This window comes from Raphanus sativus, chromosome 4 (genome assembly GCF_000801105.2).
Source record: "Raphanus sativus cultivar WK10039 chromosome 4, ASM80110v3, whole genome shotgun sequence".
NCBI classification, from domain to species: domain Eukaryota; kingdom Viridiplantae; phylum Streptophyta; class Magnoliopsida; order Brassicales; family Brassicaceae; genus Raphanus; species Raphanus sativus.
Genome location: NC_079514.1, coordinates 36,187,959 through 36,215,915, shown reverse-complemented (window position 1 = coordinate 36,215,915; position 27,957 = coordinate 36,187,959). Strand labels below are relative to the sequence as shown.

The 27,957-nt window shown below is 34.6% G+C and overlaps 4 protein-coding genes across 5 annotated transcripts; 1 reads left to right on the top strand and 3 right to left on the bottom strand.

The window, feature by feature from the left end:
- Positions 1-5,437: 5,437 nt before the first annotated feature.
- On the bottom strand, positions 5,438-9,667 carry LOC108853052 (uncharacterized). Its single transcript, XM_018626515.2, has 12 exons — positions 8,759-9,667; positions 8,024-8,537; positions 7,807-7,941; positions 7,583-7,728; positions 7,389-7,460; positions 7,220-7,279; positions 7,019-7,099; positions 6,794-6,892; positions 6,359-6,720; positions 6,208-6,292; positions 5,679-6,144; positions 5,438-5,592 (listed from the first exon to the last, which is right to left on the bottom strand). The coding sequence occupies exons 1-12, from the start codon at positions 9,665-9,667 to the stop codon at positions 5,438-5,440; spliced, it is 3,084 nt and encodes a 1,027-aa protein (XP_018482017.2).
- A 4,610-nt stretch (positions 9,668-14,277) lies between these two features.
- On the bottom strand, positions 14,278-15,656 carry LOC108852891 (uncharacterized). The gene is made up of 2 exons (XM_018626367.2): positions 15,210-15,656; positions 14,278-15,122 (listed from the first exon to the last, which is right to left on the bottom strand). Exons 1-2 carry the CDS (start codon positions 15,446-15,448, stop codon positions 15,080-15,082), a joined length of 282 nt encoding a protein of 93 aa, XP_018481869.1. The 5' UTR covers positions 15,449-15,656; the 3' UTR covers positions 14,278-15,079.
- Positions 15,657-17,958: 2,302 nt separating this feature from the next.
- On the bottom strand, positions 17,959-19,105 carry LOC108853697 (agamous-like MADS-box protein AGL62). The gene is made up of 2 exons (XM_018627114.2): positions 18,803-19,105; positions 17,959-18,335 (listed from the first exon to the last, which is right to left on the bottom strand). The coding sequence occupies exons 1-2, from the start codon at positions 19,103-19,105 to the stop codon at positions 17,964-17,966; spliced, it is 675 nt and encodes a 224-aa protein (XP_018482616.1). The 3' UTR covers positions 17,959-17,963.
- Positions 19,106-21,661: 2,556 nt separating this feature from the next.
- On the top strand, positions 21,662-27,340 carry LOC108855467 (kinesin-like protein KIN-5A). Of its 2 annotated transcripts, none has more exons than XM_018629303.2 (21): positions 21,662-21,783; positions 22,095-22,331; positions 22,427-22,556; positions 22,641-22,796; positions 22,880-23,356; positions 23,474-23,571; positions 23,668-23,824; positions 23,895-23,964; positions 24,041-24,117; positions 24,206-24,259; positions 24,340-24,420; positions 24,524-24,635; positions 24,750-24,836; positions 24,917-25,092; positions 25,164-25,325; positions 25,408-25,674; positions 25,758-26,047; positions 26,149-26,250; positions 26,334-26,443; positions 26,529-26,680; positions 26,948-27,340. In XM_018629303.2, exons 2-21 carry the CDS (start codon positions 22,153-22,155, stop codon positions 27,158-27,160), a joined length of 3,150 nt encoding a protein of 1,049 aa, XP_018484805.1. In that variant the 5' UTR covers positions 21,662-21,783; positions 22,095-22,152; the 3' UTR covers positions 27,161-27,340. The 2 variants fall into 2 exon arrangements, with proteins under 2 accessions (XP_018484805.1, XP_018484806.1); XM_018629304.2 differs by lacking the exon at positions 21,662-21,783 and adding an exon at positions 22,001-22,019.
- The last annotated feature ends 617 nt before the right edge of the window (positions 27,341-27,957 follow it).

The following is a 27,957-nucleotide window of genomic DNA, read 5'->3' as shown; positions in this document are numbered from 1 at the left end:
TACCACTATACTACAAGAACATGTATTATAGTATGGCGGAGATGATTCCAAACTATATACCATAAACCAAAACCTTAAACACTAAACCCAAACCATATTTCTAAACCGAAACCCTATCCCTAACCCAACCCAAATATAAAATCCTCAACCCAAACACAAATCTTATGTCTTCTTGTTTGAGAAACACAAATATTAGTACACTATACTAAACCGCAATTATAGTATAGTATAGATGATTCCAAACATACATATAAACACAAATCATATGTCTTCTTGTTTGAGAGTCACCAATAATACGATACTATAAGAAATGAATTATAGTATAGAATTGATGATTCCAAACATACATATAAACACTAAACCCAAATACTAATCCGTAAACCCAAACCATATACCCTAAACAGAAACCATATTGATAAACCCAAACCCTAATCCTAAACCCTAAACCCAAATATAATATCCTCAACCCAAACACAAATCATATGTCTTCTTGTTTGAGAAACACAAATATCACTGTACTATAGAAACCGATGGTATATTATAGATTAGATGATTCGAAACATACATATAATCACTATACCCAAATACTAATCCCTAAACCCAAAACTATATACCCTAAACCCAAACCATATTGCTAAACCCAAACCCTAATCCCTAACCCAACCCAAATATAAAATCATCAACCCAAACACAAATCATATGTCTTCTTTTTGAGAAACACAAATGTCACTATACTATAGGAACCTGAAAATATAGTTTAAAATAGATGATTCCAAACATACATATAAACACTAAACCCAAATACTAATCCCTAAACCCAAACTATATACCCTAAATCCAAACCATATGCCCTAAACCCAAACCATATTTATAAACCCAAACCTTAATCCTTAACCCAACTCAAATATAAAATCATTAACCCAAACACAAATCATATGTCTTCTTGTTTGAAAATACAAATACCACTAGACTATAGCAACATATATTATAGTATGGAATAGATGATAAACCCAAAAACTAATCCCTATACCCAAACTATATACCCTAAACCCAAACCATGTACCCTAAACCCAAACCATATTTGTAAACCCAAACCTTAATCCTTAACCCAACTCAAATATAAAATCCTCAACCCAAACACAAATCATATGTCTTCTTGTTTGAAAAACACAAATAGAAACATACTATACCATATGGTAGTATAGTATGGTGTAGATGATTCCAAACATACATATAAACACTAACCCCAAACTATATACCCTAAACCCAAACCATAAACCCTAAACCCAAACCATATTTCTAAACCAAAACCCTATCAATAACACAACCCAAATATAAATCCTCAACCCAAACACAAATCTTATGTCTTCTTGTTTGAGAAACACAAATATCACTATACTATAGGAACCGGTACTATAGTATAGATTAGATGATTCCAAACATAGGTATAATCACTAAACCCAAATACTAATCCCTAAACCCAAACGATATACCCTAAACCCAAACCATATTGCTAAACCCAAACCCTAATCCCTAACCCAACCCTAATATAAAATCATCAACCCAAACACAAATCATATGTCTTCTTGTTTGAGAAACACAAAAGTCACTATACTATAGGAACCTGAAAATATAGTTTAGAATAGATGATTCCAAACATACATATAAACACTAAACCCAAATACTAAACCCTAAACCCAAACCATATACCCTAAACCCAAACCCTATTTATAAACCCAAACCTTAATGCTTAACCCAACTCAAATATAAAATCCTGAACCCAAACACAAATCACATGTCTTATTGTTTGAAAAACACAAATACCATTATTCTATAGAAATAAATAGTATAGTATGGAATAGATGATAACCCAAATATAGTTTAGAATAGATGATTCCAAACATACATATAAACACTAAACCCAAATACTAAACCCTAAACCCAAACTATATACCCTAAACCCAAACCATATACCCTAAACCCAAACCATATTTATAAACCCAAACCTTAATCCTTAACCCAACTCAAATATAAAATCCTCAACCCAAACACAAATCATATGTCTTCTTGTTTGAAAAACACAAATAGACACATACTATACCATATGGTAGTATAGTATGGTGTAGATGATTCCAAACATACATATAAACACTAACCCCAAACTATATACCCTAAACCCAAACCATAAACCCTAAACCCAAACCATATTTCTAAACCAAAACCCTATCAATAACACAACCCAAATATAAAATCCTCAACCCAAACACAAATCTTATGTCTTCTTGTTTGAGAAACACAAATATCACTATACTATAGGAACCGGTACTATAGTATAGATTAGATGATTCCAAACATAGGTATAATCACTAAACCCAAATACTAATCCCTAAACCCAAACGATATACCCTAAACCCAAACCATATTGCTAAACCCAAACCCTAATCCCTAACCCAACCCTAATATAAAATCATCAACCCAAACACAAATCATATGTCACTATACTATAGGAACCTGCAAATATAGTTTAGAATAGATGATTCCAAACATACATATAAACACTAAACCCAAATACTAAACCCTAAACCCAAACCATATACCCTAAACCCAAACCATATTTATAAACCCAAACCTTAATCCTTAACCCAACTCAAATATAAAATCCTGAACCCAAACACAAATCACATGTCTTCTTGTTTGAAAAACACAAATACCATTATACTATAGAAATAAATAGTATAGTATGGAATAGATGATAAACCCAAATATAGTTTAGAATAGATGATTCCAAACATACATATAAACACTAAACCCAAATACTAAACCCTAAACCCAAACTATATACCCTAAACCCAAACCATATACCCTAAACCCAACCATATTTATAAACCCAAACCTTAATCCTTAACCCAACTCAAATATAAAATCCTGAACCCAAACACAAATCACATGTCTTGTTGTTTGAAAAAAACAAATACCATTATACTATAGCAACAAATAGTATAGTATGGAATAGATGATAAACTCAAATACTAATCACTAAACCAAAACTATATACCATAAATCCAAACCATATACCCTAAACCCAAACCTTAATCTTTAACCCAACTCAAATATAAAATCCTCAACCCAAACACAAATCATATGCCTTCTTGTTTGAAAAACACAAATACCACTATACTATAACAACAAATAGTACAGTATGGAATAGATGATTCCAAACATACATATAAAGTAAACCCAAATGCTAATCTCTAAACCCAAATTATATACCCTAAACCCAAGCCATAAACCCTAAACCCAAACCATATTTATAAACCCAAACCTTAATCCTTAACCCAACTCAAATATAAAATCCTTAACCCAACCACAAATCATATGTCTTCTTCTTTGAATAACACAAATACCACTATACTACAAGAACATGTATTATAGTATGGAGGAGATGATTCCAAACTATATACCATAAACCAAAACCATAAACACTAAACCCAAACCATATTTCTAAACCGAAACCCTATCCCTAACCCAACCCAAATATAAAATCCTCAACCCAAACACAAATCTTATGTCTTCTTGTTTGAGAAACACAAATATTAGTACACTATACTAAACCGCAAATATAGTATAGTATAGATGATTCCAAACATACATATAAACACAAATCATATGTCTTCTTGTTTGAGAGTCACCAATAATACGATACTATAAGAAATGAATTATAGTATAAAATTGATGATCCCAAACATACATATAAACACTAAACTCAAATACTAATCCGTAAACCCAAACCATAGACCCTAAACAGAAACCATATTGATAAACCCAAACCCTAATCCTAAACCCTAAACCCAAATATAATATCCTCAACCCAAACACAAATCATATGTCTTCTTGTTTGAGAAACACAAATATCACTGTACTATAGGAACCGATGGTATATTATAGATTAGATGATTCGAAACATACATATAATCACTAAACCCAAATAATAATCCCTAAACCCAAAACTATATACCCTAAACCCAAACCATATTGCTAAACCCAAACCCTAATCCCAAACCCAACCCAAATATAAAATCATCAACCCAAACACAAATCATATGTCTTCTTTTTGAGAAACACAAATGTCACTATACTATAGGAACCTGAAAATATAGTTTAAAATAGATGATTCCAAACATACATATAAACACTAAACCCAAATACTAATCCCTAAACCCAAACTATATACCCTAAATCCAAACCATATACCCTAACCCAAACCATATTTATAAACCCAAACCTTAATCCTTAACCCAACTCAAATATAAAATCCTGAACCCAAACACAAATCATATGTCTTCTTGTTTGAAAAATACTAATACCACTAGACTATAGCAACATATATTATAGTATAGAATAGTTGATAAACCCAAAAACTAATCCCTAAACCCAAACTATATACCCTAAACCCAAACCATGTACCCTAAACCCAAACCATATTTGTAAACCCAAACCTTAATCCTTAACCCAACTCAAATATAAAATCCTCAACCCAAACACAAATCATATGTCTTCTTGTTTGAAAAACACAAATAGAAACATACTATACCATATGGTAGTATAGTATGGTGCAGATGATTCCAAACATACATATAAACACTAACCCCAAACTATATACCCTAAACCCAAACCATAAACCCTAAACCCAAACCATATTTCTAAACCAAAACCCTATCAATAACACAACCCAAATATAAAATCCTCAACCCAAACACAAATCTTATGTCTTCGTGTTTGAGAAACACAAATATCAGTACACTATCCGACACCGCCTTTATAGTATAGTATATATCATTCCAAACATACAAATAAACAGTTAACCAAATACTAATCCTAAACCCAAACTATATACCCTAAACCAAAATCATATTTCTTAACCCAAACCCTATCCTAAACCCAACCCAAATATAAAATCCTCAACACAAACACAAATCTTATGTCTTCTTGTTTGAGAAACCCAAATATCAGTATACTATACTAAGCCGAAATAATAGTATAGCATAGATGATTCCAAACATACATATAAACACTAAACTTAAATACTAATCCTAAACCCAAACTATGTTATACATGTTATGGTATAGAAAATTCAAAACACACACAAAGTTTGTATATATGAAATTAGCTAAACAATGTAACTGATCAAATAGTAAGTATGAATAATCATGAGGGCTTTCAGTAGATATAAACTAAAAATTTCTCTGAAAGTAAAGCAGGCAAACAGAATAATATTTCCAAACAAGTCAAATGAGATAAGTTAGATTTTAAAGATTCAAACCCGAAACATTTTTGAAACAGAAGTGTGGCCGAGAAGAGTAAGAAAGTTTGTTCTGAGAATTGCATAAGAAAAACAACATCCTGATGCCAGAAAAATACAACAACACAGAAATTCCTATCACGGAATGACGTTGGGGTAAAATGCTTCCAATGCAGCAACTGCGTAAGACTTCGCCGCCACCGAGAGTACATCAACATTCAAACTGGCAGCCTGATGCATGGAACCTGTTGCATGTAGTTCGAGAAGTAGAAGACTAGCAACACATGATAAACCTGAAATTCATTAAAACAACGAGTATGACATTACATATGTGTAACATATAGACTATTCCAAATATTAACATAGTATGGAAAATTACCTGTGGGTTCTGCCAACATCGGGGGTTCTACGCGCATAACAGAAAGCGGTGCAACAATTCCCCCTTCCATCTTAGGGGCACAACCATATAGCGGTAACAGATAGGGGAAGAGCTGGATAAGGGGTTGGAGATTTTCTTCCATTCTCTCAACTGGGACAACCACACTATTGCAGTCTAAAATGGTGACCGACCACTGTTCTATATCGATAACGACCCCAACCCAATGGCGGCCGTCCAACTGAAAAGGACAGTATAGAACGTTAACACTACTTTCCCACCGCATTGCAGGCATGCCGTCTTTGCCGAAACAACTCGAGAAGCTGAACTTTCCAATATCGTTCACAAGACTGAACTGACCATACTCAAGACGAAGCGAAATCAGGAAAGAGGCAGGCAGAAAATCATAGGTGGTTACTCCCGCATCACGAACCCTTTTCCGAATAAAACTAACTACCATGTCAGCTGCCTGCAGTTTAGAATACACATTAGGGTAGTATAGTCAGTGAAAAAATAAAATATCTCGTGTTACCTGAACTGTCTGCGGACTCGAAGATTGAAAGAAATCTCGAAAGACAGTATTGGGAACAACAAGACCGTTCCCCAATGTGTAATCCCTGTTTCGAACATTTTTATTATAATCAAAAATAAAAAGCAACTTAATTATAGGGCTTTTGATATACCTTTGCAAAAGAATGTGGGTTGTAAACGCTGCTAGTCGGAATCCATTTTGTCCGGGAACAGGGGAAAAGCCACCAATAAGAGGTCCAATAGGGCCTGCGGTAGTTAGAAACGGAGGTGGGTTGTTATCTGCAACTGGAACATTCCCCGTTTCAACAACGTTTTCCTCCTTCGTTTTACGCCCTTTCCCACGGGGGGCCGCCTTTTTCTTCTTTTTTTGGTTCCCCTTTACTTTCTTTGCCGCGTCCTCTGCCGGAGTATATCTGACTGTAGCAATTCTTGGGCGTTTACTAACACGCTTCTCATGGTTGGTTACCTCTGGTTGCTGAGGTTGTTCACCCACTACGTCTGCACCAATGTTCCCCTGTACATATACTTTTGTTTACAAAACAGCTTACGATATATCTTCAATGTAAGTTTTGTTAAGCATAACACACCTGATCAAGTTGCGAAGATGAGGATCCCAAACAAGCGGCCGTTGGCGTCTGATGTGTTTCTCCTGTCGCATCCACACAAGCTGACTCACGATGTTGTTTCTGCTACCAAGGCGGCGTTATAGGTAAGTTTTGAACATAAGGTTACGAAACTATACTAGATTGGTATGTAGAATAGACATCACTGAACACAAACTTTCACACGAAATTATGCATGATGTCACTTACATTAAGAGAAGCAATATCGACCTCCGTGGGATTAGCTTCCTGGTCACATACGTCCGTAACAGGTTCAATAGGGGTAACATCCTGATAAATATATCTATGAATAAGTTGCTGAGCCAAAATGAATACGATACTATTCTGTTTGACAACATAGCATAATATATTAACATATTTGAAAAGTGGTATGACACCAAATAAACTTACTTGCTGCACCGCTTCTGTTGGAATGTCTGGGGATGGGGCCACTTTAGTAAGGGTAACCTCCTTATAAATAAGTATATGAATCAGTTGCAATGCCATTTATATTTCTATTTTTCTACATAGAATAGTATATGAACATATTAAATATGTGTGTGGTACAAAATAAACTTACTTCTGGCAACGGATCTGTTGAAATGTCTGCGGAGGGGGCAACTTCCGTTTCCGCACTTCTAACTGGGGAGACCTACAAATAATAGGAGGGGTGGATATTTAAGTGAGTCCCTCATATGAACAACAAACCAGTCAGGTGAGAACCGTTTTTTCCATACTATATGTTTTATAGTATGACATCGGATAGTTAGTTACCTCTTCACGTGAAATGCCATCTGCTTCAACGTCCTCTTCAACTCTTAAGGAATCCAAAACCATGTTGACTGCATCATCCGGATGCAGACAATCGGAAAGTACATCAGTTGCCTTCTCCTTACCCGACGCGCCATCGCCACCGTTACCTGCGATCACATCTATTACAGTATAAGCCGGTAAGCCTCATATACATTAAGTACAACGACAGTTTCCAGGTTTCATACCTTGTTGGCCAGCTTCTGTTTCTGTGGGTGTTCCATCATCGTTGACAATGCCTTGGTTTCCACATCCTGCAGTCGCATCCTCTCGCAAATCGTCACTGACATTAGGCGGGTTACTCGTTTCACCATCGCCGTCCCCTACAACATTATATAAGTTGTTAACCAGTGCAACATATGTATCCAACAATGCAAAAACCAAATCAACCTTGCGGCCACTTACTGCTTCTAGGTGATGCTCTACGAGTTTCCTGATACATTGTTGTTCCTCCCGCTGATTGTGGAATCAGAAGCTTACGAAATTCAACTAGCTCACGGTTGACAAGTTTCATTTCCCCGCCGATGGTTTCCTTAAACATCGATATTTCTCGCAGCACGTGACTTTTGATATTAACCGCGTAACCCTCAAACATTGGCATCGCTTGTGCCACAACCGCATCCGCTGCAGCACGTGCTATACGATCGACATCACGACCGTCTCTCTGGGGGTTGTTTAAGTTTTGGGTTGGATCGTTCCGTTCATCCGCAACTCCATCCTCGCCCTCGATGCCTGATGGGCCACCAACTCCTCTACTCTGACGCGCATCTGTAGCCTTTACACCACCCCGCCATGTATTAAGCTCGAAAGGGAAGTCCTCCCGAATCAATGCAAGAAGGTTCCCCACTTCGAAATCGTCGACTTCATCAGGAAATGGGGGAATGTCAGAACCTTCGCATAGGAGTGACCTCACATTAGCCTGGTCATAACACACAACACAATATATCAAAATCATACTATACTACATGCAGTTATAGTATAACGCACGTAGGCAAAAACGTTTGCAATCAAAACCTATAGGCAACATACTAAACTACTTCCATCTATATCATAGTGTAGTAGCAGAGGTAAGAATTCAAATCCAATCAATCAGAAGCAAACTATAATACGAGGCAAGAAATATGTAAATAAGGAACATACCATGCCAATAGTCTCCATAGTTTGGACCGTCACAACATTTATCCTGACACTCCGCGCACACACACCATCAACTATGTCCTCGACTGGTAGGGAGTCGTCCAACAAATCTTCAGCTACCCTTGAATCAACTATAATCTGGGGACAACAACATATGGTAACAAGGACAATAGCATGTGCAAATCCTTGAATTGCCACTGTGTCTTGCGCATATTGTGAAGCCGATCTTGGCTTCGCACTTGAGACCGTTAAAACAAACGACTCCCGGCCCCATGGATAGTCGAGGAACTTCTGTAAATCCGCAAGCATCTCCACAACTTCAGGTCTTATCTGCGTACACCCACTGGTTGGACACAAAATCCCTTCCACTAGCAACAGAAGTGACAAACGTAGTTTCGTTTCTTCATCTTTGCATTTGTCTTTCTGTGCCAACCGCTGGACAATCCACTCCGGAGTAATCTTATCCTCCTTCCCAAACAACGACATCCACACCCCTCCCTCGGGAACGACTTGCTTGCCCTTTGATTTTCCCTTTTTTTTCCCTCTTACTGCAGCCTGACAACCATCACCAGTTGATGGAGGGATCCCGCAGTTAAGACCCGTTACTAAAGCAAAGTCTCCAATACCATACCTTATTGGTTTCCCCGCAAAACGCCACCATAGTTCGTACTTCTTCCGGGTAACCAACTGGCGCGCCAACAACTGGTGGGCAAACATAACTGAAAATGTATGGGACCCCATCTGCATTATTTGCCGGAATTGGGATTCTGCTAACATCTCCTGCTGCGCAACGGTTAGTGATTCTTTGATAACCTCAATCCACCTCAAATTGAAGTAATTATTAATCCGTTTACGCCCAGTTGGCTCGTACCCTGTCTGATACAACTGCTCTGGCAACCCTAGCTCTTCCATCCTGCACATTAATAGACAATGCAGTATTCATTATTCGAAAGCTCAACAAAACAACAAACCATTATTATACTATACTACGAGTAATTATAGTTAACAGACGGGACAGAGGTTTTTAGAGCAAATAAAACAGAAGTATACTAAACTACTTGCATCAATAGTATAATAAACTATAGTTTAACAGATAGGAAAGATGTATTTTAAGCAAATAAAATAGAAGTAAACTAAACTACTTGCATCAATAGTATTGTGTATTAAACACTTTCGGCAACAACTACTATCCTATGTTGCTCTCTACATAAAACGAGCCTAGTCTGATGGAAAAGAACATAAAACCACTTAACAATGAAACTGCAACAAATGAGAACCGAATACTACTATCATATGGTCATATAGTATATAGATATAAAGCCTAAACAAAAGCGCTTCCCTTTTGTAGGAACACTGGCATAATATACTATACTACAGGCATATGTAGTATAGAATTACGAAAAAATTGGGTTATGGTCCTATTAAACTATATCATTTCACTAAATAGTTGCGTTTCCCCTGCATCCTACCAAATTATGCAGTCGGGTTATAGAGCAAATAAAACAGAAGTATACTAAACTACTTGCATCAATAGTATACTAAACTATAGTTTAACAGATAGGAAAGATGTATTTTAAGCAAATAAAATAGAAGTAAACTAAACTACTTGCATCAAAGGTATTGTATATTAAATACTTTCGGCAACAACTACTATCCTATGTTGCTCTCTACATAAAACGAGCGTAGTCTGATGGAAAAGAACATAAAACCACTTAACAATGAAACTGCAACAAATGAGAACCGAATACTACTATCATATGGTCATATAGTATATAGATATAAAGCCTAAACAAAAGCGCTTCCCTGTTGTAGGAACACTAAAACTCCACAAAAATCTAAGGTATACTATACTACAGGCATATGTAGTTTAGAATTACGAAAAAATTGGTTTACGGTCCTATCAAACTATATCATTTCACTAAATAGTTGCGTTTCCCCTGCATCCTACCAAATTATGCAATCTACTATTTACTCATCTCCCGCATCAAACAAGATAGAAAACTAGACTATGTACACTCGTAGTATAGTTGTAGGAACAATAAAATCCACACAAATCAAAGGTATACTATACTACAAGAATATGTGGTTTACAATTACCAAAAATCAGTTTATGTTCCTATCAAACTATAATTACTTACTCATCTCCCTCATCCAACAAGATACAAAACTAGGCCATGTACACTCGTAGTATAGTTGTAAGAACACTGAAACTCCACACCAAGCAAAGGTATACTATACGACAGTCATCAGTAGTATAGTTTAGTGATAGGGCGAAAGTTTCTTATTGAAGATTTGCAACCAAATCGAGTACATACCTTTCTTACTCGTTGATTCCCCTCGCCGGCGGACTCCTCTATGCAACCGTCGAATTGCGTCACCAATTAATCTGATAAACCACCCGTTTATAGAATCAACCATCCGTCACCCTTTGCATTTGATATCAATTGTACAGAATCAAGCTTTTTACCTGTCACCGACTCTTTTCTTCGCTCACTGTCGTCGCCGTCGAACCACAGAAACCGTCGATATCGGGTGCAACTCCGCCGTTTCTCCGATAACCCCCTTTATCTGTTTATGCCGTCGTCCGATTTCAGAAGAAGATCCCTAGATTTTCTTCACCCTTTCGCCGCCGTAACCTTCTCTCTTTCGAGTTCAACAGTAACTATAAAAGTGGGACTTTTCGGTTTCTCCAGAATAAAGAGCGGTTTCCACGCGCAGGTAAGGGTATTTTTGTCATCACTTGCTATAATATGTATAATATCGTAGCATCCCGCTCAATATGGTTAAAGTCTGAATTTAAATCCTACTATAGTTATGTGTCCAAATTTCCCATTATATTTCCTTTGGTTGAATAAATCCAACAGAAGTAGTCGTGTTTTACTGCCTGATTTCGTAGTGAAACCTAATTTATCACTGAATCATCCACCTTTCTTTTTCTAGTTACAAAACATTTTGAATCATATGGTTTTCCAGAATTCATATACATCATTTCTTTTAGCTAAGTTCTACTTAATAATAATAAGAAAAAAAACTCTTGGAGGAAACATTCATGCTTTTATGGATACAATGAGGGTGTAGTGTTTACCTACTAATGTTGAGGACATGTTCCTAATTTAGGATGAAAATGGCAGTAAAAATGAGTTTTACAGACGATCCCAAACGAGTGAGGGTCAAAGCGGTGATAAATGTTTCTTTCGTAAGCCCTTGTTTTAGAGGCTTTCAAATTGTTTCCAATTCTTATCAACATCATAGAATGCGAATCGTATTGTTCCTTAATAATGCTTACAAACTCTCTCTCTCTCTCTCTCTATATATATGGATTGTTGATTACAATTCAACACTATGTACAACTAATGTTTTCAATATATATAGTGGTTCTATAAGTATTGCATGTATTCGATCAAAAAAAAAATAAGTATTGCATGTAGTTATAGAACCACTCATTTAGGTTCGATTCACATTTAATGCTTTAAATAAAGCCATTATTGGTACATTCTATGTTTCGAACAATACTTAGGTTCACCCCTTAGGTGGACTTTCAAAATTTACATCATCCTTAACAGCCAATCAAATTGCCACGTAGATTAATGAATAAAAATGATTAAATATATTTTTAAAAGCCAAAAAACCTTTTTAAAATAAAATAAAATCGATTTTAAAGACGTTAATACCGCAGACTAAACTCTAAATCCAAACTGTTACCCTAAACCCAAACCATATACCCTAAACTCCAGACTCTATACCCTAAAATAAAACCCTAAACCCTAAACCCCAGACACTAAACCCGAGACACTAAACCCAAACCCTATACCTTCCCTAAAATCGAACCCTATACCCTAAAACAAATCTCTAAACCCTAAACCCAAACCCTATACCTAAACTCTAGACTATAAACCCAAACCCTATATCCTGAACCCAAATTCTATACTCTAAAGTTTTGGGTTCAGGGTATAGGGTTTGGGTTTAGAATATAGAGTTTAGGGTATATGATTTAGATTTAGGGTTTAGAGATTTGTTTTACGGTATAGGTTTTATTTTAGGGGATAGGGTTTGGGTTTAATGTATGGGTTTAGGGTATAGATTTTTATTTTAGGGTATAAAGTTTAGGGTTTAGGGTATACAATTTATGTTTAGGGTGACGGTTTGAATTTAGAGTTTAATTTGCAGTATTAACGTCTTTAAAATTGACATTTTCTAAATTTAAAAAATGGTTTTTGGTTTTTAAAAATATATTTAATAACTTTTATTTATTAATCTATGTGGTGATTTGATTGGCTGCTAAGGGTGATGTGAATTTATAAGTTTACCCCACGGATAAACTTAAGTATTATTCCTATATTTCTATGTTATAATCACAATCCCCAAACGAACACAGAGGAGAGTAACATTATTCTCCGTTCATGACAAAGTAAGCCACATTAGTCCTTTTTGGGCCTGTTAGATTCATGTTCATTAGATTTATTATGAGTTTTTAATTTAAAATCAATTGATGATAATTCTATTGATTCTAAATTTTTATATATTATTTAATGGATTTTTAGAATTTTTGATGTGGAAAACTTTATCTCATATATATCTTTTATTGAACTGATGATTCTTATCAACCAAAAATCTTAGAACTATGAGATTTTGATATCAGGTTAGATTTGAATTTATTTATTATGAGTTTCAGATTTAAAACTAATTCGTGATAATTAGATTGACCTGAATTTTTTATATATTATTTAATATCTTTTAGAATTTCAGACGCGGATATCATGTTCTTTTGTATATCATATTGGCCCTAAGTTAATGCTAAGGCGTTAATCGGGACAAATCATTTCACTCCATTTTCACAACAATTTTTAAAATTCACTTTTTAGTTTATTTTTTCTATGTTTAACTATGAATTTGAAATATCTATAGTCTATAATTAGTCCATAAAAATACAAGAGAAAACAAGTGCTATTTTATAAACTCCCTTGCAGAGTTCCTAACGAGGGAGCGCCACAAGGATTTTTCTCGACCGGAGAGGTTTGCAGGTTTTGGGGAGGTGAGGAACGCTGGTGAGAAGAGGTGGTGGGATGGCGTCTGATCCTTTTACCAGAAGTGGTGACCTATAGGCAGTGCCGTCTTAAAAAATTTAACGACCTTAGGCAAAATATAAAATAAATACCTTTTTATAATTTTTTTTAACTTTTAATTATTGTATTTCTGTAAATTAAAGTAAACAAAAATTGTGGTATTAAAAAATATTGTTTTTTATTTTTTGTATAAATTAGGCTTTGTTATATGGAAAATTGAGAATTGTACAATATAAATTTTTGTTTCTATTGTATTAAATTATGTTTAGTTAATCCTGAGTTTTTTAGTTAAACAAAAATAGTCTTTTTCATTAAAATAGATCTTTTAATTAATAAAATTACACTATTTCTTTTTAGACCTATAATTTTTTTTTTTTGGACCTATGGACCCATGGCATTTGCCCATGTTGCCATGGGTCAGAGCCGGCACTGCCTATAGGTCGATCGATGGCCATGGCTATAGACGTGGAAATTACAAAATCTAAATACAAAAGGAAGAGGCAAAGCGGCGGGGGTTTGACTCAAAATTGTTAGTGTATTATCTTCTTGAACATGGCTAAATGAGTGATATTAAAGTATAATGAACTGTGAAAAAGTAGAGCGGACCTCGTGACTTAAGATCAACTACAGAAAATGTCTCTTTACATGCAAAAACATATTGATTTGATAAAATTCAAAGCAAAAAATCCATTAATCCAAGTATAACTATGATGTAAATCAGATTGGGATGGGGAAAAGTAAAGCGCACCTCGTGACTTAAGAGTTAAGATCAACTACAAAAAATGTCTGCAAAAACATATTGATTTGGTAAAATTCAAAGCAAAAATCCATTAATCCCAATGATGTAAATCAGATTGGGATGGTTTTGGTTGTTCTCACATCGCTGAATAGTGGTCCATCATTTTCAAAGTAAATATCAATACTTTGCCAATACCTTACTCAAACTAAACTTTGTTCCAAAAGAAAAAAAAAAAAAGATTCCAAGATTAAAGATTGGGTTAAGAATTGGTTACAGCTAACTTTCCTAAGTCATGTGAATCCGGGTTGGACCTTCCATACTGCAACAGTTTTAACTCACAAAATAAAACTGCAATTCAATTATATTGCCTGTAAACCGTGTTTTAGTGGGTTGTCTTTAATATACGGCTTTCATTTGATTCAAATTGCAATATGACCTAAAAAGAGATTGAAAAGAGTAGAACTAAGTCCTACAATGGTGGTATCATATTAAGCCTGAGGTACTAAGAGAGGCACAGAAAGACTAACAGAAACAGCCACAACACCTCTGCATAATCCACTCGAAGCTGCGAAGAAACCATGAAATATAAATCTTTAAGAACCAAGTCAGTTATATCAACATGAGAAGTGAAGGGAGAGAGTGAAGCTTTTACACGTGATGGAGAGAAGAACATGATCTATCTCTAGATATGGTGGGGAGACTGTCGTCATGGTCCAACGAGAAAACAGAGGAAAGATTGTTTTCAAGAACACAACTCTTGTTGCTTGATCCTTCCGAAGAAAACGGTCGAGATAGAGAAGAAACAGAAGAGGACAAGTCGTATCTTTCGTAGTCAACTCCGTAGCTCACAGGAAGAGAAGACGAAGAAGAAGAATTGGATGATGAGACCATGTTCTCTCTTATTCCTTCATTTTTCCATTGATCTTTTTATCTTTCTCTTGTTTTCTCTCTATTTCTCTGTTTTTAATCTCTACCCCGGGGAAAATTGAAACTTAGGTGTTAAACCTAACGGTCATGAACTAACTGTTTGCAGCCCCAGCTAACTTATTCCTACATGCTTATATCTACAAAGAAGATTTTACCACCAAGTGTTATAATCTCTCTCTAATTTAGCCAGGTATATATATATATATATATATATATATATTTTTTTTTTGGACAAAGGTATATTTATACATAGATCCAAAATATCATGTTCTCTGTTGTATTTAAATAACTAACGGTATATTTATACATAGATCCAAAATATTTTTTTTGTATACCTGCGTAACTAATCAAACACACATCCAATAAGATAAATACTCCATCCGTTTCAAATAATACATGTTTTAGAACTTTTTTCACTTTTTAATAAAATATATTAAAATATTATAATAAATGTATAGTTTTCTGTAATTTTATATTTTCTATATTTTTAACCAATAAGACTTTACAAAATGCAATTAATGTTTTTGAATTTCACAATTTTTATTATTAGTCGACAAAAATTGCATTGAAAATATAAAAAAATGTATTTTTATGAAACAAATTTTTCTCTAAAATATGCATCTTTTTGAAATAGAGGAAGTATATAATACGAACAGTTAACACAATATATGGTCACAACTAAGATCGAGCAAAAATCTCGAATCCGAAGGACCGAACCGAATTCAATCCGAAAAATTAGTATTGAACCCGAACTGAAATCAATTAAATATCCGAACATGTTTAAAATTTTAGTATTTAGAGAACTGAAACCGAACCCAATCTGAATCAAAGTATTTTAGGTACCCAAATATATCTAAAATAGTTTTATATATCTATATATATTAATTATTTTTATATTTAATATATATTAAAACATCCAAAATATATAAGATAATTTAAATTGTCCAAAATACTTAAATATATATATAAAAATATATAAATATTTACTTAAAATATCTATTGATTTTCTATCCAAATATCAAACCAAACCAATTTTATATATATGTTTGGGTATTTTGACATATATTATTCATATTTATAAGTAATATGTTTTATAGATTTTGAAAAATTTAAAGTATATAATGCATTTCAAAATTTAAAATTAATTTAAATGAGTTATCTGAATATAAACCGAATCCAAACCAAAATTTAAAAATACCCGAATGGAACTAAAATCTTTAACCTCAAAAACCAAAACCTAAATAGACTCCAACCAAATCCGAATAGATATTCGAACGCTACCCCTAGTCTCAACATTAAACTATAGTACAAGTGAAACTATTAAATTGTTGTGTATTGCTATATCTATATATCCATCTTAAACAAAACATTCGTGGATGCGCAGATCAATCTGTAGTTTTTTTCATTATATTCGATGTAATTAGATATAGTAGAACTGATTCCAACAATTATTTACCTCATTCTATAATTTGATGTTCTATATTCTATATTTTGATTAGTTTTTAGTTATTCAGAAAGTTCTCACAAAATAATATATATTAGTTTTATAAACTTATGATTTATTGATTATAAAATTATATATTCGGTTATCATTCCAAAAACAAAACAAAAATCCATAAAATATCATTTCTCTAATATGTCACAATTTCTATTTTTCTCTTTAGTATAAAAGGGGAGACATTATAGAAACTTTTATTTACTTTTTGATATGATATAAAATTTTATCTCTGAAAACCCCAAATACTTTTTTTTTGTAACAAATAAAAAAAATAGAACGTTGATCATTCTTAACCATTTTTTTGACTACTGCACAGTTAGATTAAAATTAAACTCCATGATCGGCTATCCAAACAATCAACTCCGAACAATATCCTTAACTCTAGTTTCGACTAAATAAGCTAAATATATCATCCTAAACTTTAAAATACCTGAACTAAAGAAAATTTATAAAAAAAACCAGGAATCATACAGAAATTCCTGGTAAGAGAAGGGGTCACGCAGCAGGAACACGTTTTATATATAGGTGGAGATACAAGATTTTTGATCAACTCCGAACAATCTGTATCAAAGTCAAAATTGTATCTCCTATGAAATCATTTTTTAACTTATTAAAGTTTTCAACTCTTAATGAAGGAGGTAATTTACATTATATTATATATAGTCATTTGGTATAAAATACAAACAAACTATCAATAAAATTTGGAGATGAAAATTATATAAAATCATTTATTCATCCAAAAATGCACATAAAGAAACAACAAAAACAGCAAAAGAAAATGTTGACAAAACAAAAAATGCAAAAGAAATTGAAACAAACTGAAACAAATCTCTTATTGATAGATAATTATTGAAAACAAACAGCACAAACAAAAAGCTAATGTTAACCATGATGAATGCGATGAAAATCATGATTGGGATTATGTTGATTGATATCATGAAGTTTCTTCTTGCCTCTTCCTTCGTCCTTCCGACCTTGGTCCTAGTAGGGACCGTGCTTATATTCAGGCCAATTCATATTGTATATCGGATCAAACACCTCAGGCTTCATGTTGTTATTTCCAAACGTTGGTCCTTGATTAGGAATCGTCATGTTGGGATTGTAATTGAACGCATTCACATCAATGTTGTTATTACTTCCACCATTGTAATTCTGAGGAACCATTGCTTGTTGGGAGCGTTGAGTTCCCAAATCCATCCGCAGATTTTCCAAAGCACTTATTAGGCAAGTGTTTTGACTCAAGTCAAGTTCATTCGGAGGCCTCTCCCACCATTTATCTGTTTCTTCTCTCTGAATTCTAATCTTATCCAAAATTTCCCTCCTTGCTTTCTCCTTTTCAAATTTTATCAGCTCCTGCAATTCTTACATATCGTGTGTAAGCAACCAATATTTCTACATGTAATTAAAAATTAAAGATACTTTTTTTTTGAAAAAGTACTCCAAAATTAAAGATACTTTGGTCAAGGAAACAAACGGCGGCTTACATAAATTATGATTATATTTTCTGAAACAACACGATCAAACTATAAAAACGGCAATACAACTCTTTTCAAAATTAAATAAATTTTCCATTATATCCTATATAACGAGTTAGAAAATTTTGCACATTTACTTAATAACAATCAATTCTCTTTTTTTTTTATGAACACCTCTGAACAATCAGTTCTCCATGGTTCAAGCCCATAGTGTAAATCACACACACACACAGATATATATACTATATTATAAAGATCGGGTTTTTTTATTAATTATGGTTTGGGGTATATAAACTTAAATAACTTGTTTACATTCTTAGGAAACAACAAAAAAAATGATTTTACCTGAGTGAGTATACTGTTAAGATCTCGGATATTTGCGTTTGGACCAAATTCAGTAAGCTGAAAAGGATTGTGGTTTTTGAAACGGTTAAATACATATCTAACATCTGGATTTCCAAAAGAAAATACTTTTCGACCAGGTGAAAACACAAGTATTCCAATTTTTACACCACATAAGGTGCAAAGATCGCTAGCTTTTTTAAAAAGACCTTGTCTTCTTTTTGAAAACGTAACTTGAAGGTTGCTATCTTTCTCCATTTTTCGTAAGATTTGTATCTTTTGACGACCTTTTCTAGTTCTCGCCATTTTCAAAGTTTCTTTTTAACATATAAGATACAAGATTGATATTCTAAACTAGAATATATCTTATATTTATAGGGAGGTGTTACCCTTCATGTAAATACTATGTAAAGTCATTTTTAAGTAAATTATCTTTAAAGATTCTAACATATCTAAAATTTGTATATTACCAGTTCAAGCTTATAATAGTTATCCCTATACAGTACATATTAGGGATGAAATCATCATATTTGGGAATCATTTTATATGTTTACAAAGCAACAAAGCACAATGATTTGTCAAATGTATCTATTCATTTTCAAGAAAATACAGACCACAATATTTACTATATTATGAATCTTACAATTAGTATTATGCTATAAGAAAATTTAAATATCATTGCTTACAATTATTACTATTCGCATTGAAGGTTATTATTGCTTAAAATCCTTATTTTATAAAAAGTACTTTAAATCACCATTCATTGCAATTTCTATATATTTTAGAGATTCATGAACTATAACTATTTTGTAAAATTTACATACACATAATTACTAATCGTACCATATACATTCTTTATACATATACGTAGTGTTTTTACATCACATGATTCTTGATAGTTTTTGACAATGATTCATTAAAAGTATTTTTGGTATAAAATAGAATATACTTAATTATTGGAATAAGGGTTAGACTATAGGCCATATCACCGTCTGTCCATCTCCCCTAGTAAGCTGGCCCTGCTCGCCGAGTTAGTACCATGGTGACCGTACACGTTGTATTGGCACACATGAGAGAAAGAAAGTTCTTGATTTGGTCCATATATTCTTCTTCTTAAAATATATGGACAATGGACAAACGATACTTTGCAAGACCAGCTAGTCAGTGGTTCACATGAAGAGTTCCAAAGCATTCTATCATATACTCGGTTATTATATCTAGCAAGATAGGTTGATTAGTTGGGGAATGCCTATTCCCCCAAACTGCTGTTAACTCTATACAATGCTTCAAACAAGTGATGGAACCATATATTCATTGTGCCTATATTCGAATGGCTCCAATATTCGTCATCTATTGGATTTTGATTACATATGGATTAGATATGCCATTTACATGTAAGTGAGGACCGGCCCAAGATATTTGTGGGCTAATGAAAAACAAACAAAAGATATAGCAAACTTGCTAAAGAATATAAATTTGCGATTTTCAGCGAGTTACGGGGAAAAGTGTTATATTTCCTAGTGAATCTATTTATTTTTTTCCATGTTCCACGAATCATCTAGGACTTGGGTTCTTCAAAAGCTATTGACAAAGTCTTATCCTGGGTACCTAGTTAACTCAAGTCACGCGAGTTATTCCCTCGACGTGAAGCCAACTTTTATTTCAATTGGCATACAATTTCTCGAACTGATTACGATTTTTGTAATAATTATTTTTTGAAGCGTGTATTTTTTTTTTGTGAAACATGCCATTTTGATGTAAAACATACTTTTGGGGGTGGGAGGTTGTGTTATGACATAATTGACTTTCATGTAGGACGTGTATCATTCATACATATGAACACGGATCACAGACTGAGAACTTTGTTACAACTTTACTTAAACATTTGATCGAACATATCTGCACTTGGAGTGGCTCTCTGTAGTCTGTACTCTGCTAGTAGCCTTATCCTACAATTCTAGTATTGTAACAGATATAAAGATTTTTGAACTTATTTAAAAGTATGAGTCTACGTACAGGCTACAGCTTAACTTGTATAACCATCACTAGCTAACTCTTAATGAATTAGTTACTGAAAAAAGACAAATCGTTACGATGTCATAACAAAAAAGAACATTTTACCAATGTAATAGTATTCTTGCGGTTGTTGAAGTTTGGTAAAATCGTAGGTTAGGAAAATAAGGAAAAAAAACACAAATGGCAATGTGTTAATTAACAAAGTAAACATTATGGGCAAACCACTTATTAGGAGTCAATAATGAGATAAATTTTATTTTGCAACTTATTTAACTGCATGTATTTCTTTTGAAGAGTTAAGTCTATAGATCTATGTAATGATCACCAACTTATTGAATAAATCAAATCTTTAGAATGTCATGGTATCTCCGATTTTTCTGTAAAATGGTGTAAACCTTCCCTTCTGTTGGGCTTTATTTGGAAATGGTATCTAAATTTAAAAAAAAAAGAAGAAATCTTTAGAATGTCATGATAAAAATGAGCATTTTATTACCGTTGCTGATGTTTGAAATAAGGAACAAAAAAACACAAATGCAATGTTTTAATTAACAAAGTAAACAGTATGGGGAAACCACTTATTCTAAGAATAATTAGGATCAGAATTAAATAAAATCAAAAAACAAAAAATTCGAAAGTTTTCAAATTTGGGTCTTTTCTTTATATTTTTCCGTGTTGTCCTTTTTGCACAACGGTTGGATCACGGATTCTAACAACATAACGGCTAAAAACTTAACGCCGTCAGCTCCATCAGCGTCTAACAAGTCAAACGACAGAGCGCCTGCCGTAACGTCTTTGTTTTTTTTTTGAAAACAATTTCTCTTTAATTTAACCTTTTTTTTCAAGCGCCTCTCTCTCTCTATATCCTTCTCTCCCTCACCATCGCCACAATATTTTCGAAAACGATCCGTGACTCTCCCAGATTGCTTCCAAGGAAAAAAAAATCTCCAAATCGTTCCTCTGTTTCATCGGTATATCCCTTTTCTCTGGCGATTCTAGAGACGCATTTTGAATCTCCCATTCTCGTTTCCACGATTGAACGGCATGATTCGTTAATAGAAACTTCGATTAATAATTGATAATGCCGATTCGTTTCTCGTTTGTTCTATGTTTTCTAGGGATAGGAGTTTTTGATCGATTTGAGTTCTCTTGATTCCGTTTAGGGCGTGGTTTGTTGACTCATTGATAACATTGATCGATCCGTGAGGTCAATGGATCCTTTGACTTTACCATGGCAGCTAGAAGCTGTTTCTGTACTTAACATTTGTTTACATTGATGCAGTGATACTTTTGTTGTTGCTTAAGAGCTATAAGAAGAAGAAGAAGAAGGAGGAGGATCAATGGATGCAAACAATGCGAAAAGAGGAGGAGGAGGAGGTTCGGTGAAATCTCCATGTCAGACTCCACGGTCCACTGATAAGTCGAATCGAGATCTCAGATCAGCTGACCTAAACTCGAATTCGTTTAACAAGAGTGAGAAAGAAAAGGGTGTGAATATACAGGTCATTGTTCGTTGCAGGTACGTTACATTGTTTTTTTTTAAAAAACTATCCTCATTTAAATTAATAGCACCGTGTGCTTAAATTAATTGGATTTGGTGATGATTTTGTTCAGACCATTTAACTCGGAGGAGACGAGGTTACAAACGCCTGCCGTGCTTACCTGCAATGACCGGAAAAAGGAAGTGGCGGTAGCTCAGAATATCGCTGGGAAGCAGATTGATAAAACGTTTCTGTTTGACAAGGTGTGTGTTTAATCAATCTTGAAAGGCTTGCAACGATGAGAAGTTTGTGTTGCTTACAGTTTATTTGGTTTTGGAATCTGTTAGGTTTTCGGCCCAACGTCCCAACAAAAGGACTTGTATCATCAAGCTGTTTCTCCCATTGTTTTTGAGGTGCTTGATGGGTATAACTGCACCATCTTTGCATACGGGCAGACAGGGACTGGGAAGACATACACAATGGAAGGAGGAGCAAGAAAAAAGGTAACCACCATTTCTCAAGAAACATGATTTGAATCTAGCGTTTTTTCACTCATGTTTCTTCGTTTTGATTTTCTTGCTGCTAGAACGGTGAAATCCCGAGTGATGCAGGTGTTATCCCTAGAGCGGTTAAACAGATATTTGATATTCTGGAAGCACAGAGCGCTGCTGAATACAGTTTGAAAGTTTCGTTTCTTGAGCTCTACAATGAAGAACTTACGGACCTTTTAGCTCCGGAGGAAACGAAATTCGCGGATGATAAATCAAAGAAGCCGCTGGCCCTCATGGAAGATGGAAAAGGTGGCGTTTTTGTGCGAGGGTTGGAAGAAGAAATAGTTTCTACTGCTGATGAGATTTACAAAGTCTTGGAGAAAGGGTCAGCCAAGAGACGCACCGCGGAGACTCTTCTCAACAAACAGAGTAGTAGATCTCATTCAATATTTTCGGTTACAATCCACATTAAGGAATGTACTCCAGAGGGGGAAGAGATTGTCAAAAGTGGAAAGCTAAATCTAGTTGATCTTGCTGGTTCAGAGAATATTTCACGATCTGGTGCTCGAGAGGTATATAACCCATACATAATTCCTCCTCTTGCATATACTGATACTGTGAATTAGATATCAAGGTTGCAAAGGATGCATGGATGATTTTACTAATTAATATGAGTCTCTACATTGCAGGGCAGAGCCAGGGAAGCTGGAGAGATCAACAAAAGTTTGCTCACACTCGGACGTGTCATAAATGCGTTGGTTGAACACTCTGGTCATATTCCATATAGGTAAGATTTGTTGCCTTCACTGATATCTCTCTATAACATTCAAGAAATGCTCGATAGGTGGTCTCTAATCATTTAATTATATGCATCAAATTTCAGAGAAAGCAAGTTGACAAGATTATTGAGAGACTCTTTGGGAGGAAAAACAAAAACATGTGTGATTGCTACAGTGTCACCCTCTGTTCACTGCCTGGAAGAAACACTCAGCACCCTTGATTATGCACACCGCGCGAAACACATCAAAAATAAACCTGAGGTCCGTAAACACATGCCAATCTTTTGTTTCTGCCAGTTTAGTTATGTAATACTGCTCCTTCTGCATTCAGGTTAACCAGAAGATGATGAAATCAGCTATTATGAAAGATTTGTATGGAGAGATTGAACGTTTGAAGCAAGGTATCTATTGCTAACAACATCTTTAGAATCCTCCTTCAATTGTCAAATACTGATGAATCTGTTCTTGGCTGTTCAGAGGTCTATGCCGCAAGGGAGAAAAATGGAATCTATATTCCAAAGGAGAGGTACACTCAAGAAGAAGCCGAGAAAAAGGTATAGTTCTTTTATGCAATAAGTGCCTCTGTCATTTAAAAATTTTAGAAGATAGATTCAGACTTTCATTCTTTATCGGCTGCTGCAGGCTATGGCTGAAAAGATAGAGCAAATGGAAGTAGAGGGTGAAGCTAAAGACAAAGTAAGCAGTCCAGTTTATATTGTAGTTGGATCTTTTCAATCTAGTTAAAGATTGCTTACTATTGTGATTGTTAAATGTAGCAAATAATTGAGCTTCAAGAGCTGTACAATGCGGAACAGCTTGTAACTGCTGGTCTGAGGGAGAAGCTTGATAAGACTGAGGTATCTATCACAAGTTCTTGCTCTGGCTTGTTGCCAAGCACATTTCCCTGTCCAGTGGCCCGCAAGGATTAACTTCTTGTTCTTATTTCTTCTGTAAATTTAGAAAAAGCTCCGGGAAACGGAACAAGCATTGTTAGATCTCGAAGAAAAACATAGACAGGCAGTTGCAACAATCAAGGAAAAAGAGTACTTGATATCCAATCTCCTTAAATCAGGTAAATTGGTTTTCATCTGTCTAATGTGTGGTTACGAGATGAATTTATTTTCTTCAATTCATTATATGTTTGTTCAGATGAAACATAGGTTAAACCTTTTTCACATTTTCTCAGAGAAAACACTTGTCGATCGTGCCGTCGAGCTTCAGGCAGAGTTGGAAAATGCAGCATCTGATGTTTCTAACTTGTTCGCCAAAATTGGTTTGTAGCTCTTCTTTCCTCTCTCCAACTATTGCCATCATAGTCTGAAAACTAACTAAGCTGTTGATGGATGATTCCAGAGAGAAAGGACAAGATTGAAGACAGCAATAGATCGCTCATCCAGGAGTTTCAGTCACAACTGCTAACGCAACTTGAAGTCTTAAACAGCAGTGTGGCTGGTTCAGTGACTCAGCAGGAAAAACAATTGCAAGACATGGAGAAAGTTATGGCATCTTTCGTATCTGCAAAGACAGAGGTAAAAATAATATGCCGACTCTCTCTGTTATATCTATCTTGAATAATGTTAACACATGGTCTTCTTTGCAGGCAACTGAAACTTTACGGGGAAGTTTAGCACAGTTAAAGGAAAGGTACAACTCAGGCATCAAGTCTTTAGATGATATAGCAGGGAATCTTGATAAAGACAGCCAAACGACTTTGAATGACTTGAACTCGGAAGTGACAAAACATTCTTGTGCACTGGAAGATGTAAGAAGAGATTCCCCCAATCATGTATTCATTCTTCTTTGATATTGATTTTTTGACCCTATGAACTTTTGTCGAAAATCAGATGTTCAAAGGGTTTACATCAGAGGCTCAGTCCCTACTCGAAGGGCTCCAAAGTAGCCTTCACAATCAAGAGGAGAAGCTCTCTGCATTCACACAGCAACAGCGCGATTTGCATTCCCGATCAATGGAGTCTGCTAAGTCAGTCTCCGAGGTGATGTTAGACTTCTTCAAGACTCTAGACACGCATGCCGCTAAGCTAACAAAGCTAGCAGACGACGCTCAAAATGTCAACGAGCAGAAACTATCAGCATTCACAAAGAAATTCGAGGTTGGTTTTTTGCTATTCTCCTTATCTTTTTTGAAACACAACCACTTTTATAACGATTATGATTCTTCCATTTGATCATTCAGGAATCAATTGCAAATGAGGAGAAACAAATGCTTGAGAAAGTCGCAGAGTTACTAGCAAGCTCACACGCAAGGAAGAAAGAGTTGGTTCAGATAGCTGTGCAAGATATCCGCGAAGGGTCATCTTCACAAACCGGTGCGCTGCAGCAAGAAATGTCTGCGATGCAAGAATCAGCTTCCTCCGTCAAAGTCCAATGGAACGCTCACATGGTCCAAGTAGAGTCTCATCATCTCGATAACATCTCTGCAGTTGAGATTGCAAAGGAAGATATGCACAAAACGCTTCTAAAATGGTAAATAATAAAACTACACTTTTTATTCAATTAATTCGCCCCAAAAAGATTCATCATATACTTTATCAATCCTTTGAGCCATGATCTGTTTTTCCCCACAGCCTGGAAGATTCAAGAACTGGATCTCAACAGTGGAAGACTGCTCAAGAATCATTAGTCGATCTAGAAAAGAAGAATGTTGCAAACACAGATTCTCTCATCCGGTAATATCACGTTTCCAATGTTGTTAGTTACATCCTTCCAAATATTCAAACTAATCTTTCTCCATATATATAATTAAAACCAGAGGAGCAATAGAAAACAATGAGAAGCTACGAACTCAGTTATCTTCTGCCGTCTCGAACACTCTAAGCGACGCGGATTCTGCAAACAGAGATATCCTCTCATCCATTGACAGTAAGTGATTCGATTTTGCCTCGTACTTTTTATTATAGTTTTTGATTCTATCATTTGATTAAATCTATTTTTTTGGGGTTTGCAGACTCGTTACAGCTTGATAAAGATGCTTCGGCTGATATTAACTCCACCATAGCTCCTACTTATGGAAGCTTGAAAGAATTAAGAACTCACCATGACAACAATGTTGTCCAAATCAAAGACAACACAGGGAAATGTCTTGGTCACGAATACAAGGTACGTAATTTGGAAAATTACATTTACATATTTACTTAGACCTTAGTTTAAGTCATACATATATAAATAATGCATAATGAAATTTGGAAAATGATTATTCAAATTACATTTACATATTTTACTTAGGTAAGCACCTTTTAGTTTAATCATATATAAATAATGCATAATTAAATTTGGAACAGGATTATTTAAAATTTTAATCATGTAAATATGTATATGTTTGTACCTGGAAAAGGATTATTTAGATTATGTTTTATGTTTACTTAGGTGGATGAAGCAACAAGCTCAACGCCGAGGAAGAGACAGTACAACATTCCAACGGTTGACTCGATTGAGGAACTTAAAACGCCGTCGTTTGAGGAATTGTTGAAGGCTTTTCATGATTCTTCCAAGTCGCCCAAACAAATGCAGCAGCACTCTAACGGAGAAGCGAAACACGTTAGTAACGGTGGTCGACCTCCGTTAACGGCCATCAACTGAGAGAAGCAAAGGATCTGTCGACTACCGTGAGATTATTAATAGGAACACGAGAAAGAGTTTGTATAGCGACAAACAAATATCTCCATTTGTTTCTTTTTTTGAATCCAAACTTTAGTTATATTTTACGGCTTTTCTTTTGTTCAACCGTTTTTATTATTATAATAACAGATAAGTTCCTAAGTTTGATTTCATCTATGATTCAAAATAACAAGTAATGATATATTGAACCTTTCCATGAACACTTTGCAAAACCAAAAAGCTCTAAGCATATATACTGTCCAACGCTCGAAATATATTAGCTTCTTTGCAATCTTTAAACCATATGAACAAGCTAGGAAAGAATACACTTTTTCTTAGCTCAATTTCATATGTACTAACAACATAATTCATATGGTTTCATGAGTCTTTTACTGTTGTTGTTTTTTTAACAACTAATGCTTTCATTAAAATTAAATGTAAGTGGGTTACAATTGGAAAAATAATCAACAGTGAGTTGATAGACACAAAAATATAACGAAAGATAGAGATGAGAGGAAAAAACTTCAAAAAACATGATTCATATGGTTTCAGGAGTCTTTTTCTGAGTAAGAGCATAAACTATCCCACTATTTTCTTCAAAAAAAACTTGTAGGTTTGTTTAGCTTAAATATCATCATCTTGTAATTTTCATGTCAATATGATAACCTAAAAAACTACAAGACCCACTCATAAACAGCTAGCCATATAGAGCATTTTGAAGGAAGGTTCTAGAAAAAATATGAACTTGCTTAAAATCTTGTTATAGACTCTAATGCTAC

Bases quoted from the DNA above. Each gene is read 5' to 3' on its own strand.
- LOC108852891 (XM_018626367.2), bottom strand. From the start codon at position 15,448: ATGGTCTCATCATCCAATTCTTCTTCTTCGTCTTCTCTTCCTGTGAGC. The intron at 15,123-15,209 runs GTAAAAGCTTCA...GTTTCTTCGCAG, and splicing joins TGTTCTTCTCTCCATCACGT to CTTCGAGTGGATTATGCAGA.
- LOC108853052 (XM_018626515.2), bottom strand. From the start codon at position 9,667: ATGGAAGAGCTAGGGTTGCCAGAGCAGTTGTATCAGACAGGGTACGAG. The intron at 7,461-7,582 runs GTAACTAACTAT...TATTATTTGTAG, and splicing joins ATGGCATTTCACGTGAAGAG to GTCTCCCCAGTTAGAAGTGC. The intron at 5,593-5,678 runs GTAATTTTCCAT...AATGAATTTCAG, and splicing joins GATGTTGGCAGAACCCACAG to GTTTATCATGTGTTGCTAGT.
- LOC108853697 (XM_018627114.2), bottom strand. From the start codon at position 19,105: ATGGCGAGAACTAGAAAAGGTCGTCAAAAGATACAAATCTTACGAAAA. The intron at 18,336-18,802 runs GTAAAATCATTT...TAAGAATTGCAG, and splicing joins TTAACAGTATACTCACTCAG to GAGCTGATAAAATTTGAAAA.
- LOC108855467 (XM_018629303.2), top strand. From the start codon at position 22,153: ATGGATGCAAACAATGCGAAAAGAGGAGGAGGAGGAGGTTCGGTGAAA. The intron at 22,332-22,426 runs GTACGTTACATT...GATTTTGTTCAG, and splicing joins CAGGTCATTGTTCGTTGCAG to ACCATTTAACTCGGAGGAGA. The intron at 23,825-23,894 runs GTCCGTAAACAC...TTCTGCATTCAG, and splicing joins ACATCAAAAATAAACCTGAG to GTTAACCAGAAGATGATGAA.